The 13,862-nt window shown below is 37.5% G+C and overlaps 1 protein-coding gene across 9 annotated transcripts in view; it reads right to left on the bottom strand.

The window, feature by feature from the left end:
• Nucleotides 1-867: 867 nt before the first annotated feature.
• lrrfip1b (leucine rich repeat (in FLII) interacting protein 1b) overlaps nt 868-13,862 on the bottom strand; it is a 47,837-nt gene continuing 34,842 nt past the window's right edge. For 3 of the 9 annotated variants that reach the window (XM_079841482.1, XM_079841483.1, XM_079841484.1), the window contains 13 exons: nt 11,555-11,632; nt 11,214-11,243; nt 10,964-11,089; nt 10,711-10,881; nt 10,097-10,189; nt 9,848-9,940; nt 9,501-9,593; nt 9,192-9,336; nt 4,942-4,991; nt 4,535-4,652; nt 4,345-4,424; nt 4,050-4,154; nt 868-2,769 (listed from right to left, as the gene is read on the bottom strand). In XM_079841482.1, coding sequence (XP_079697608.1) covers nt 2,659-2,769; nt 4,050-4,154; nt 4,345-4,424; nt 4,535-4,652; nt 4,942-4,991; nt 9,192-9,336; nt 9,501-9,593; nt 9,848-9,940; nt 10,097-10,189; nt 10,711-10,881; nt 10,964-11,089; nt 11,214-11,243; nt 11,555-11,632 — 1,293 coding nt within the window. In that variant the 3' untranslated portion in view covers nt 868-2,658. Of the gene's footprint in view, nt 2,770-4,049; nt 4,155-4,344; nt 4,425-4,534; nt 4,653-4,941; nt 4,992-9,191; nt 9,337-9,500; nt 9,594-9,847; nt 9,941-10,096; nt 10,190-10,710; nt 10,882-10,963; nt 11,090-11,213; nt 11,244-11,554; nt 11,633-12,622; nt 12,689-13,862 lie in introns of all 9 variants that reach the window. The other 6 variants (XM_079841481.1, XM_079841480.1, XM_079841485.1 and 3 more) reach the window with 5 other exon arrangements.

The following is a 13,862-nucleotide window of genomic DNA, read 5'->3' as shown; positions in this document are numbered from 1 at the left end:
CTGATACAAAATGCAGCTGCCAGAGTATTAATGAAATTAAAAAGGAGAGAGCATATTACACCGGTTTTAATGGAATTACATTGGTTACCAGTTCATCAAAGTATTGATTTTAAGGTTATTTTATTGGTTTATAAAGCACTGCATAATCTGGCACCTCTATATATTTCTGACTGTCTGTTAAGATATGTTCCAAATCGTAGTTTGAGATCCTCTAGCGCTAATCTTCTTGCACATTATTCAGTGAATCATAAACGATCTGGTGGTACTTCTTTTAGTCACTATGCTCCAAATATTTGGAATTCTCTGCCTAATGAAGTAAAAGAGGCTTAAGCATTCATATTTTTAAAAGGCTGGTTAAGACATATCTTTTTAAAGCTGCTTATCAGAATTAAAACATTGTGTGAAGGTTTTATTACTGATATTGAGGTGACATTGTCAATTTCTTTATCTTTTATTTTACATTTTGAATCGTATGTTGCTTTTGTTGTTTAATCTTTTATATTGATGTTGTGTGAATTTGTATTCCTATTATTTGTTTTTATGCTTGTGAAGCACTTTGAGTTGCATTTATGTATGAAAAGTGCTATACAAATAAATGTTTATTATTATTATTCACTTCACCTCATAATGTTATGCCTGATCGGTTTGTGTGTATATATGTATATGTTATGTTGCTGAAAGATTTGCCTTTAACATAGATATCACCAGAATGCAGAACCGATTTATGAGCACTACTGAAAATTTAGTGCTGCCCTCTGCTGTTCAAATGTACACCACTTCCACGTGTTATGAGGGAGCAGGATCCATTTTGTAATTCGTATTTATTAAATGCAAAATAATGCAATAAAAGAATGAAATAAATAAAAAGCCAGTGTTATTGCATGAGTTTATTTCGTTCTATGCCATGTCATACAGAAGAGCTGTAATACAGGTAAACAATGTAATTTGTCTGTCTCTGGCTGTCTCAGTCCTTAAGGAACAGCATGTTCATGTTCACTGAGTGTGTAAACAAGGTGGTGCATTGTCTCCAATGGTTGCAGAACCCTGGGGAGGGATACAAGTGATGCTCACAATCAGCAAAAAGAAAACTCTTCTTGCCACAACCAATCATCCAGCAGATCATGACATTCATTATTACAGCTGTTTTCATAATGGTGAACATCTTAACTTTTTGTATTAATATAATGGTCATTTACACTGAAAATCTTTATTGCAATACAATTCCTTTTTCTTAAAAAAAAAGCCATGTTCATTTCTATAAACCCCAAATGCATTGAGATTAATGATACACACTTTAAATGGCAGACCATTAGTGAAAGTGCTACAACGATCAGCTTCAAAATACCAGCTGCACTCCCATTTATTGTGTTTAATCAGCATATTTTCGAAAGCAAGACTCAGATTACAGATTGTATCTTTAAAGGCTGGTGACGTTTCAAATATCCATTTAGCCCTCCGATGATATATATGCTGTTGCACTATGATCTGAGTTTAAACTGGACATGAAACAGTATTCTGTGCTTATACTGTCTGTCTACTTCTACCAAGACCTCCGTTTTTATACACGGAAAGCGAGTAGGTGATCTAAAACCTGCATATTAAACAAAACAAAAGTGTTTTCATCGTTTGGCCCACTTTAGTTGAGGGAAAAAAAAGAGTGCTTCAATAAAGCAACAAACAAAAAGAATTGCTGCCACTTAGAACATTTTTAAAAGGACAATGTTTCAAATAATTCCAAGCTTGGCTTTGACCCAAAAACACTCCATAAAGTTATATTAACATTGTTATTGCATCAAAGTTTTTTGTAACCATGTCCTAATATAAGTTCCTCAGGATGTTTACGCAGCATTAGCATGTAAACAAAAATGACTAACATCATAAAGTGCTAGTCCACCTTATTTAAGTACGAACCAACACGTGCACACAGAGATTTGGCGTTAAACAAAATGGACATTATAACAATTCCCCATTAAACGTTCAAAGTGATATTGCACATATCCTGCACATGTCTGTTGTTAAGTTGTTGATAGTATAAACAACACTCCCTGTCAGCACAAAACATTGCAAGATGCACAACTGTCTCAGTATGAGTGCATACATTCATTCATTTAATATCTGGACTACACAATTTTCCATTACCTCATTATGCAAAATGGTTCCACATAAAGATATGTTACCAAGTAACACATTTGAAAAAATTTTAATACTGAGGCAGAGATAAAGTGCATTATCTGCTAAGATAAGTCAATGTCCCTCTGAACCAACATACTACCATAAAGTAACATGCTGTCATTGATGTGCTCTGCATGTGCCGCGTTGGTGTGTAGACGCAGAGATCAGTAACCCAGTCAAAAAATGTTGAGAGCTCTTTGAGGGCCTGAATTCTGCTAATCCAAACCAAAGGTCACTTTAATGAGCCCCAGTAAGAATTTGTTTTTGATATGTCCTTCGCTTGGAATCCTACTAGCAAACAAATTAAAGTTGATGTCCATGCCGGTTAGCCTTATTTACCTTTTTGAAGTCTGAATTAGCATGATTATGATTGAGCTAATTTGATTTGATTTTGATAGAAGTTTTAGTTTTATATGGGTGGCAGGTCATTGGTGCCAGTGGGTGCTAGGAATCATGGCCTGACTGCGGAATGGGCACAGGCGGGCATCACTGCTGTGCCAGTAGAGCACTCCGATTGGCCTTCATCTTCTCTAGTCTCTTCGCCAGGTGGCTGTTGCTTACTTCCAGCTCATCGATACGGTCAAGTGCAGACCGCAGCTATAGAATAAACACAGCAGGAACTTGTTACATCACACTCCAAAAAAAAAAAATCAGTGGCTTTGTAAATATCACAAATAATAAATAACTATACTACCTTAAAATCTGAATATCACTTGTTTGTTTGGGTTGGACATACCAAAAGAAATTCCTAATAAAGTTAATTTTGACTAAAATGTATATCTTTTACTCAAGTTTTTCTGAAAAGAAATTAGTAAAAGTGAAAGAGAAGTGACGTGATGGAGACCCATACTTGGAATTTGTGCTGTGCATTTAATCCATCCAAGTATACATAGATTCCTCATTAGTGCCTACGCTGATCGGTCGAATGACTCATCAACGTATATATATCTTTGATCGCGCCAGTATTTTGACCTTATTCGCCGGAAGTTACGGCGCTGGGAATACTAGATGACATTCGTCTGATAAGAGGTAAAAAAAATTACATAAATACTGTCGGTTTCTCACTGAAACCGATCATTTTGTGTCTTAAGACATCAATGTGTCGCCACGAGCCGCATGGTTTAATAAGGAGTCGTATGTCTATGTGTTTTTACTCTCATTGCTCTCATAATCTAAAATATCCCCATTGACATGCATTATACGACTATCACACTGCAACGGTTGCAGTTCAAAATCTTAATTTGGGTTCTACTGAAGAAACAAAGACACCTACATCTTGGATACCCTGGAGGTAAGCAGATAAACATAAAAATTTCGTTTTTGGGTGAACTATCCCTTAAATACGTTAGGTCGTCCCACTTTATATTAGGTGGCCTTAACTACTACGTACTTTCAAAAAATAAGTACAATGTACTTATTGTGTTCATATTGTATTGCAAACACTTTCGCTGATATTGAGGTGGGATACGGGTAAAGTTAGGGACGGGTGTTGTGGTATGGCTAAGTTTAAGGGTAGGGTTAGGTGTAAGGGAAGTGTCAACAGTGTAATTATAAATGTAACTAAAGAAATTAATTACAGATGTAATTACATGCAGGTATTTTTAAAAATGTAAGTACAATGTAAAAACTGTATGTACACAATAAGTGCATTGTATCAAATTATTAATTTAAATGTTAGTACATAGTAGTTAAGGCCCCCTAATATAAAGTGGGTCTGTTAGGTCTGTTAAATTTTTTCAGATCTGTTTTTTTTTTTACTTACATGATATTGATTAAAAAAATTAGCACATCATAGTTTGTTTTTAGAATGCAGTTGTTGCTAAGATGTTAAAAAATTTGTGTTGTTGTTTTTTTTTTCCAATAATTTAATAATGTACCTCTCTCTGTAACTTGCGTTTCTCCACTTTTAGGTCATCTTCCACTTTCTCTGCAGTCTCAGCAGACGTCTTATAGCGGCCCACCTGACCCTCCAGCCGAATGATCTGCCACATGACAGAGATTACATATTATGCATGAAATACTGTGGAACTGGTTGTACAAAATGAATAATGCCTAAAGGGAAGTGAAACTTAAAAGGAGAATATTATTAGCTACTGATGATGAAATTGAAAGAGTCTGAGTTTTTATCTGAGTCTGAGTTTGAAAAAGTCAGAGATTTTATCCATGACTTACGTTTTGTTCAAGTGCTATGACTTCCTGCTCAGATTTGACCAACTTGAATTTCAGGTCACTGATCTGCCTGTTTGCATCTCCTGTAGAAAAAAAAGTTAAATCACATTTTTGAGGTCACATGAAAACATAAAACTCTATATGACAAACCAGCCTGACTGATAGTGATAGAAATTTTAAAGGTGTATCTTACTCTGCAGATCTAGGATATGAGGGTCCAGACCGTTCTGTAGGTCATCCTCATCCGTGCTTCCCATTTCTTCGTTCCCATTCTTCTGTTTCTGCTCTGCAGTGGCTTTAAGCTTCCGTACCTGCATATACACACAAGCCTGATTTCACAAAATGCAACATGTTCCTGGATCAAAATCTTTGATGATCCTGGAAGAACATTCCAAATAACCAATGAGATTTGAGGGACAATTTTACAAAACATGGAACGCAGGAACACGTCTAACTTGGCAAAATCAGGACGTGCCACAGTGCACAGTCATGCTAACAAAGTCCTTATGACAGGCATGACAGGTATTTCATAAGATGCTCTCCCACAATATCAAATAAAACAAAGAATCACTTGAAAATGCATAAAATGACAAAACTCACCTGGTCAAGCAAACTCTCTCTCTCTTCCACCAGCTTCCTTAATCTGATCTCTGAAAGATGCAAACAAAAACATGTACAGCACATGAACCTCATACAGAATCAGACAGTGTAACATACACAATGAGTCGATATAAGCACTGAAATAATTTATTTTGTAGCACAAGTATACAAGCTGGTGTGATAAGGAATATAAATGTACTAAATATATTCAAAGCTTTATTCCTCTTGTATGTCAAATTATCTTCATTTGAGTTTTTTTTTTCACCAATATTCCAATATAATTAATTTAATTAACAGCATATTATGTAATTAATAAAAAAAAGTTAATTACTGTTTTATTCAATAGGGATATACTATTGTCTATAATGTATATATGGTGTTAATATTGTCATTATTATTATACACATTGTACACCGATCAGGCATAGCATTATGACCACCTTATACCTACACCTAATATTGTGTTGGTCCCCCTATTTGCTGCAAAACAGCCCTGACCCGTCAAGACATGGACTCCACAAGACCCCTGAAGGTGTGCTGTGGTATCAAGCACCAAGATGTTAGCAGCAGATCCTTTAAGTCTTGTAGGTTGTGAGGTGGGGCCTCCATGGATCGGACTTGTTTGTTCAGTACATCCCACAGATGCTCGATTGGATTGAGATCTGGAGAATTTGGAGGCCAAGTCAACACCTCAAACTCATTGTTGTGCTCCTCAAACCATTCCAGAACCATTTTTGCTTTGTGTCAGGGCGCATTATCCTGCTGAAAGAGGCCACAGCCACCAGGGAATACTGATTCCATGAAAGGGTGTACATGGTCTCCAAGGTTTCCCAGCAACACATTGCCCAAAGCATCACACTGCCTCCGCCGGCTTGCCTTTTTCCCATAGTGCATACTGGTGTCAAGTGCTCCCCAGGTAAGCGAAGCACACGCACCCGGCCATCCATGATCCAGTTTTGATGCTCATGTGCCCACTGTTGGCGCTTTCGGTGGTGGACAGGGGTCAGCATGGGCACCCTGACTGGTCTGCGGCTATGCAGCCCCATACGCAACAAACTGTGATGCTCTGTGTATTCTGAAACCTTTCTATCAGAACCAGCATTAACTTCTTGAGCTACAGTAGCTCTGTTTGATCGGAACACACGGGCCAGCCTTCCCTCCCCACGTGCATCAATGAGCCTTGGCCGCCCATGACCCTGTCACCGGTTCACCACTGTTCCTACCTTGGACCACTTTTGATAGATACCGACCACTGCAGACCGAGAACACCCCACAAGAGCTGCAGTTTTATAGATGCTCTGACCCAGTAGTCTAGCCATCACAATTTGGCCCATGTCAAACTTGTTCTTGCCCATTTCTCCTGCTTCTAATACATCGACTTTGAGGACAAAATATTCACTTGCTTCTTAATATATCCCACCCACTGACAGGTACCATGATGAAGACATAATCAGTGTTATTCACTTCACCTGTCAGTGGTCATAATGTTATGCCTAATCAGTGTATATGTACACTGATGTGAATATTATTTTGTATTAAACATTTTTGGCATTTGCTTATTTGTGGTGACAAATGATTTCCACTATGATGATGATGATGATGATGATGATGATGATGATGATGATTAGAGTATTGGCAAACGTGCAATGCATCTAATTGTCCATGCATTTGGATTGTTATCCATATCACAATGTATTCACATTTCTCTTGCAGATTTTTTTATTTCCAAAACTCAAGTTTTTTATATTTCAGAATATTGAAAGAAATGTACAGATGTCCAAAACATGTCTGGATCTTTCTCATTTGCATGGAAGATTACATATTATGCAACATTACATCATGTGTATAATTTCTCCATTAAAAATTTAATCAAAAGCATATTGTCATCGACATCAGAAAAAAAAGAAAAGAAAAAAAATCTGTGAAAAATCATAGCACAACACAGTTGAGGATATTCTTAATTTTAAACTTGGACTTAAAGAATTTCTGTGTTTCACGTTCTATTCTCAATCCTCTCACATCAAACATTATTTCTTTTGGAGGCCCACTGCTATGCATATTAACACCATCCAGCACTAAAGGAGCAGCATGCAATTCAACTGCTTCCACACAACTTTCGAGATGGAAAGATGTGCCTTTGTGCTCTATTGGCATGCTATATGTGTCCTCCACACACTGTAACTCTGGCTCAGCCTCTGTCTCTTGATGGTCCCAGGATTGCACACCATTGTCTCCTGTGGTATTAAATATATCCACATTGTTAGAGTCTGTGGGTTCAAACATGAGATCTTGAGAGGTTTTTATGGCAGCATTGATTTCTATGCAGTTAATGTTCTCTGCTAGTCTGGTGGTCTGTGGTTCATATACTGTAATTTCCGATATTATCTGATTCTCAGGTTTAAATGGTTACAGGGAAACAAGTTTCTGCACTTGAATCAATGTCTCCTTCATCCTCTGACATGTTTTGTTTGATTTTAAGAGTAGTTACAGGTTCTTCAACTTTCACTGGAGTGCACTTTACCTGTGAGGTGTTAAATCTGCTATCAGTAGACTTGGGGCTGATTTACTAACAGCTCGACCCGTGCAAACCCTCTTTTTCAGGACTTACTAAAGACACACAGTGAAAAATTAGCACTGAAAAGGCGTGGAGATGGTTATTTTTGCGGCTGACCTTATCGCATATGCATTTGTAGGAATTTCCCTTCAGACGCAAAATTTATGGGAGGAGAGTATTTAAATTAATCATATAAGGTGATTTAGTAAGGTTTTCGCTCGTCAATTTACTGGTATTTGTGCCATTGCGCCCCAAAAAAGCATGTCTTAAACCAGACGCTAACTGGTAGATTGTGAATTATTTTTGTTAGGATTTAGAAGATTCTCCTGTGTCAGAATTTCCCATTTTTAATCATGACAACTCTCTAAGTAGTTTGGGCATGTTAATGAATATGGCAATGTTTATGTGTTTGGTCTTAGCAGACTATGGCCAGATTTACTAAACAGGGCAAATAGCATGAGAGCGCAATTCCAAAAAAAGCGCAGATGGGAGTGGAAAGTTCTTCACATGATCTACTGACAACACGCAAATTAAAGAACCCAGACGCAGCCTGATCATTTCCAAAATTACCAAAACAATCTACAAGTTAGCGTCTGGTTTAAGACGTGCTTTTTTTGGGCGGTAAATAATGGCGCAAATACCAGTAAATTGGTGAGCACAAACCTTAGTAAATCACCTTGCATGATTCATTGAAATACTCTACTCCCATAAATTTTGCGTCTGAAAGGTCAGCCGCAAAAATTACTGTGCCCTTTTCAGCACTCATTTTTCACTGCCTAAATCCTGTAAATCCAGACAGTAGTTTTTCAATGCCAAAAGAGCAAGCTGTTAGTAAATCTGGCCCTAGATCTGCTATACACACTGCTGCTGCAGAACAAGTATGGACTTGCTACTGCCAATAAACACCCAGAAACGTTGCTGTGAGCATGTAAGATACATACATGAATCCTGTAGCAGATCCAGGCAGGTGGAGCTGGGGGAGGTGGAGGGTTTCAGAGAAACTCTGATAGTATGCTGTCAAACTAGCCTACAGTGAACACTGAACTATTTAAATGTTGAGCAAGAAATCTCACTGACTGCAGAATCAGCAGACGCCTATCAGCGTGTGCCAAGTGCTAATGGTGTGATTGCTTGCAGATTGTAAAGGACCTATCAGTCTGCGCCATCTAGAGTTTCATGACTGAACAAGATGTTTATAAGAGTTTGTTACCATTTGTGCACTAAATGTACTGACTTCTTTCTCAGATGGACACGTCTTTGTTTGGCCTTCACTTTCTGTTTTTTTGGTTGTTTGCTGTATCTGCATTTCTTATACTGTAATTGACTGCAGTAATGAGTTTTTAACAACTTCAAATCACTGTTTTTCATTTTTCAAACTGTTTTTCTGGGTCGCATCAGATATTAAACCAGTTTCTATGCTTCATAGCTTGTATTTCTTAATGGGGGGATGTATACAGTCAACATTAGGAATGACACCAAGATGATTTCCTCCCACCAACTGTGCGGTTTCACCATACTATTGTTTAATCTCTAATCTCTAACATATTTGTTATGTTTTCTACAACAATAATAATAAATTTAAAAAACTGGGGGAAAATTTTTTACAAATTTGACTACATCAATTTGATTACAACAAGTAAATCTGCTGAAATAGCTGATTTGTTTAGTTAAAAAATACTGGAAACCGTTTGTCTTACCTAACATGCTGTCTCCAGGCATGGTGGGCGTGAGACAGTCTTGATTCAATCGGGAAGCTGTTTCCGCATCAGCACGCCCATCAATAGCCCCGTCTGCTACCTGCCCATTGGCCGTCACCTCAGATCCCAGCACAATGCCATGCTTCTGTGCAAGAATACAATCTGATATCAACATCCCATTTTTTTATTACGTTATTATGGTCCTTTGAATTCAAAATAATGATGCTAAATAAAGTGACTTCAATATCTCTACTATACATCTCTACTTCTACATCTCTGTGATTGCCAATATTCCTTCTATATCTCTACCTTTAGAGCATCCTTAAGCCGGCAAACCTCATCCCTGAGTGCTTCCCGTTCATCATGGATAATGTCTGAATATTCCTTCTGCCTCTCTAAGGCCTTAATGCGCAGAAGTGAACATTTAGGGAAGGGAAGAACAAAGGAGTGAAGGAAAGCTGTAAGTTTAGGAAAGACTACAAGGGACATTTGACACACTATTAAGCATTCTGTACTTTAACAAGTTAATGAGTTACACAAGCTAAAGAGGATTTAGGGAATTCTGAAATTCAAAAGATTATTAAGTGTTAAAATCTAAAAGAGAGAATTTTTCATCTATATGATTGACGAAACATGGCCATGAAAAGTAATTGTACCCGGATCTTTTTATCTTTCCATTCCAATGTTTCTTGCAGGTCAGAGATCTCTCTAATATAGTCCGCCTGCTTCCCGTGAGACTGTTTGGCTTCCTGAGCCCCGGCCATGAGGGTAAGCAGAGGAAAACAGATGGACAGATAGAAGAATATTAAGAGGAAAAGACAACAGAAAAACAGAATCGATCTATGTTAAGAAGACAAAGAGCAAGAAGAGGTTTGACTGCCCCATCATTTACTGGTGACGCTCACCGTCAACAACTCTTCACTCTGCTTCAGTGTTTCCTTTATCTCCTCAAACTGGATCTTTAGGACATTGTAGGCATGACGTTCTCGCTCGCACTCCTAAAAGTATTACAATCAGAAATGCCCATCATTAATATGTACTAAAAAAAAATGGGAATTTGTAGTATATTCCTGGTTACTAGCAGCCGTAGTATTTCTACAAATTAATAATATTTTAAAATAAAATAACTTAATTCCTTGATTTTCCATCAAATATTGTACTGTGTGAGCCTCTGCAGTGTTATTTATAAATTTCTTGGTCATAGGTTGAGAAAAAAATACAAAATTGTGTTTCAATACTCTAATTCTTTGTAAAGGGGGCCAAAATGACCTGTATGCACTTCCTATGGAATTCTGCCTTACCGTTTCAGTTTTGTCAATAATAAAATGTATTCATCACACTTCATCAATTACTCTAAATTTGGGGTTATGACTGAAAATGTCAATTTCATATTTTGTATTGGAAAAAAAACTATTATGTATTTGTAAAATGGTCAATTATTCTACAGGATTTTTCCTATTTTGTATTAAAACCCTCACTCTTTATCAAAAATTTGATTTCATCATTTGATAGACCTTACCCTGTTTTTCTCCTCACACTCTCTGCGTGTCTCACACAAAAGTTCCTCCAGCTCCATCAGAGTGTCTCTAAGTGTGTCCACCTGATACATCAGGTTTGTCTTCTCGTTGTCCAGCTGAGCATTGGACACCATGGCCTTACGGTACTTCTCCTCCACCTCTACCAATGAGTCCTGAGAGCAGACAAGCAAATTGAGATCTTTACATAAAGACCATGGCCATTATAATATAGTGTTATGAACACACCAAAACTACCTTCATTTCCCGTATGGAGGCCTCAGTGTCAGCTGAAAGCGAGGTATCACAGCTTCCTCTTCGTGATAACCCTCCACCCAGAGATGCTAGAGTAGCAGCAGAGAGGGTGGAGGCTGTCCTGGAACCCTGATGATATAGTTTAAATATTTACTTAGTCTGGTGGATCACTTTGTTGTGGTATTATTCACTTTGATGGATTAACAATTGTGTTTACACATCTATTCAACATCCTCAAAATGATCCTACTGACCTTTTCCAGGAAGTCTGACCTTTCCTCCACCTGTATGAAAAAATGTATGTGTTCAGCAGAAGCTACATTGTAAAATCATGAAGACTCTTTATACAAATCCACATTAAGAGAACTACAACAACAACAAAAAATGTCTATAGATATGTTCCATGCTTTATTCACTAGAGGGAGCACAACACAAATAAGATTCATGCTAGTTCCACATGTGAAGAACAGGATATGCAAAGGAGCAGGAGAATAGGCAGTTTTTGCCATGGATCTTCATGCGTTACAGATATGAGAGACTTGACCTTGAAACTGCAGTACTAAAGGTGGGTCAGTCATAGAAAAGGGAAGCTCACCACTGGACTGGCACGGGCTGAACTCGCCCTAGAAGAAGCCCTGGAACTGGAGCCCAGAAAGCCATTGTAGTCTGAAGGCTAACCAGAAAAGCAGGTATAGAGAAAAAAGCAGAATAAGATGTACAGAGGAGAAGATGTTAGCAGGAAGAGAGTTAGTTCTGAGCAGTAGAGGAAAAATATGGGAACTGCTAAGTATAAAGTTGAAAGAAATGACAGTACCATATACACTACTGTTCAAAAGTCTAGGTCTAGTACGTTTTTGAAAAAAGTCTCTTTTGCTCACCAAGAATGCATTTATTTGACCAAAAATATAGTAAAACCAGTAATATTGTGAAATAGTATTACATTTTAAAATAACTAGTTCTATTTTAATGCTTTAAAATGTAATTTATTCCTGTGATGGCAAAGCTGAATTTTCAGCAGCCATCACTCTAATCTCCAGTCACATGATCCTTCAGAAATGATTCTAATATGCTAAATTGGTACTAAAGTAATCTTTCTTATTACTATCAAACTTGTCAATGACTAGTTAAACATTTTAACTTAATATAAAGTGATATAAATGTCTTTACTGTCATTTTGATCAATTTTCTCCATCCATGCTGAATAAAAGTATTAAGTTCTTTTTTTCAAAATATTTTGAACAGTAGTGTAAAACCATACCCATATTGTGGGTCAACACACACACTGACACACAGCATTATCGGGTATGTGTGCGAAGGAGAATCAAACAGTCTGACTAGTAAACAATCATACTTCGACCACACAAAAGACAGAAAGAAATTCAATCCAAGATGATTAACCATCAAATGCATGCTTTACATACATACACCAACAGTCCCACCCTGACTACTGCCATGCAGGCATCCGAACACAACAAGAGTGGGAAAAACAGTAGGGTGGAAGGTCCCAAACTTTCCTCAGAGAAGCTCATGACGTAAACAGACACAAACAGCAACTAGTCAAGCCTGTGGTCTGAAAACAGAACCATGCAAGACGCTCAACAAGCCCAGACTTGGGAATCAGGTCATGCCCCTTACAGAGGGATAGGTAAAAATCGGGCCTTACGCCTCTAGCGCTGGAGCCACTGAAACGCCTAGTGCCAGAGAATGAACTCTCTTCATGCAGTGACCCCTGCAGACAGAACAGAACACCTACATTCACCTCACACACTCGATATCTCTCAGACATAACCATGGAGAACACAACAAACAAGTTAAAATAAAGACCCTTAAATGGCTGCTTTATGTATTCAAAAGGGATCACCACCACGAAATGTGATCAAACAGGGCTGCTAACAACCAGAGGAGATGTACTTTAAACACATTATGAGGAGGAAATGCTCATGACATATGGATGAGTTTAAAGGAAGCTTTGTGTGTTCATAGAAAGTTAACACATTAGCCATCAACTCTATGCACTTTGATGTATTCTGAGCACTTATAGAATAACTAAATAAAGAATTGATTAGAACTCTTGAGTTGGAGGCTATGGAAGCCATGAATCAGTTTACTACACTGCATGCAGGTATCTGCTCACATGAGGGATTTAACACACAACATGTCCGTCAATGAGATAGTTTACCCAGAAATGACAATTCTGTCATCATTCTGCTCTAATGATGTTCCAAACATGTACAGTATGATAATACAACTAGATATAGAGATATCTAGCAGAATGTCCAAGCAGCTCTTTTCTACAATGAAAAATATTTTTTTGTTAATTGCAATTCAATTTAAATATATAATAAGTTGTTATTAGTAGCTTGGAACTTTTTGTTGCTTGGAATATGCTTGCCATAAACATACAAAAGAGTAAAAGTATTTCCTGTATGTGTTTAGAAGACAATGTAAAGATATGCTTACAAATACGTAGATGTATGTTGTATGTTTGATGTGCTGCTACTGCTATAGTTTGGTGATTTGATTAGAGTAATTGTATTTTTGTTTTTATTTAATTGTATGGCTTTTTGTCTTGTATTGCTTTGTGGACACCAGGAAGATTAGCAACTACTCAATGGAAGCTAATGAGAATCTAAATAAAGAATAAAGTACTGCTAGACTCAATGGTCTTGCTCCTCCTTATCTCTCTGATCTACTACTGTCTCCTTATGTCCCGCCTCAATTTCTTCGATCTTCTGGGTGTGAACTTTTTACTGTACCCAGATTTCGTTCATCAATGGGCGGCAGGTCCTTTTCCGTCATTGCACATTTTTATTAAGAAAAGGTCTGTGTACTCCTTAGTACACAAATGTGGCTTTTTATCTCATTAATATTATCTGCAAGTACAGATTTTTTAAAATATGCTT

This window comes from Gobio gobio (genome assembly GCF_949357685.1).
Source record: "Gobio gobio genome assembly, chromosome: 17".
In the NCBI taxonomy this organism is placed as follows: Eukaryota; Metazoa; Chordata; class Actinopteri; order Cypriniformes; family Gobionidae; genus Gobio; species Gobio gobio.
This window is presented reverse-complemented; position numbering and strand designations above follow the sequence as displayed.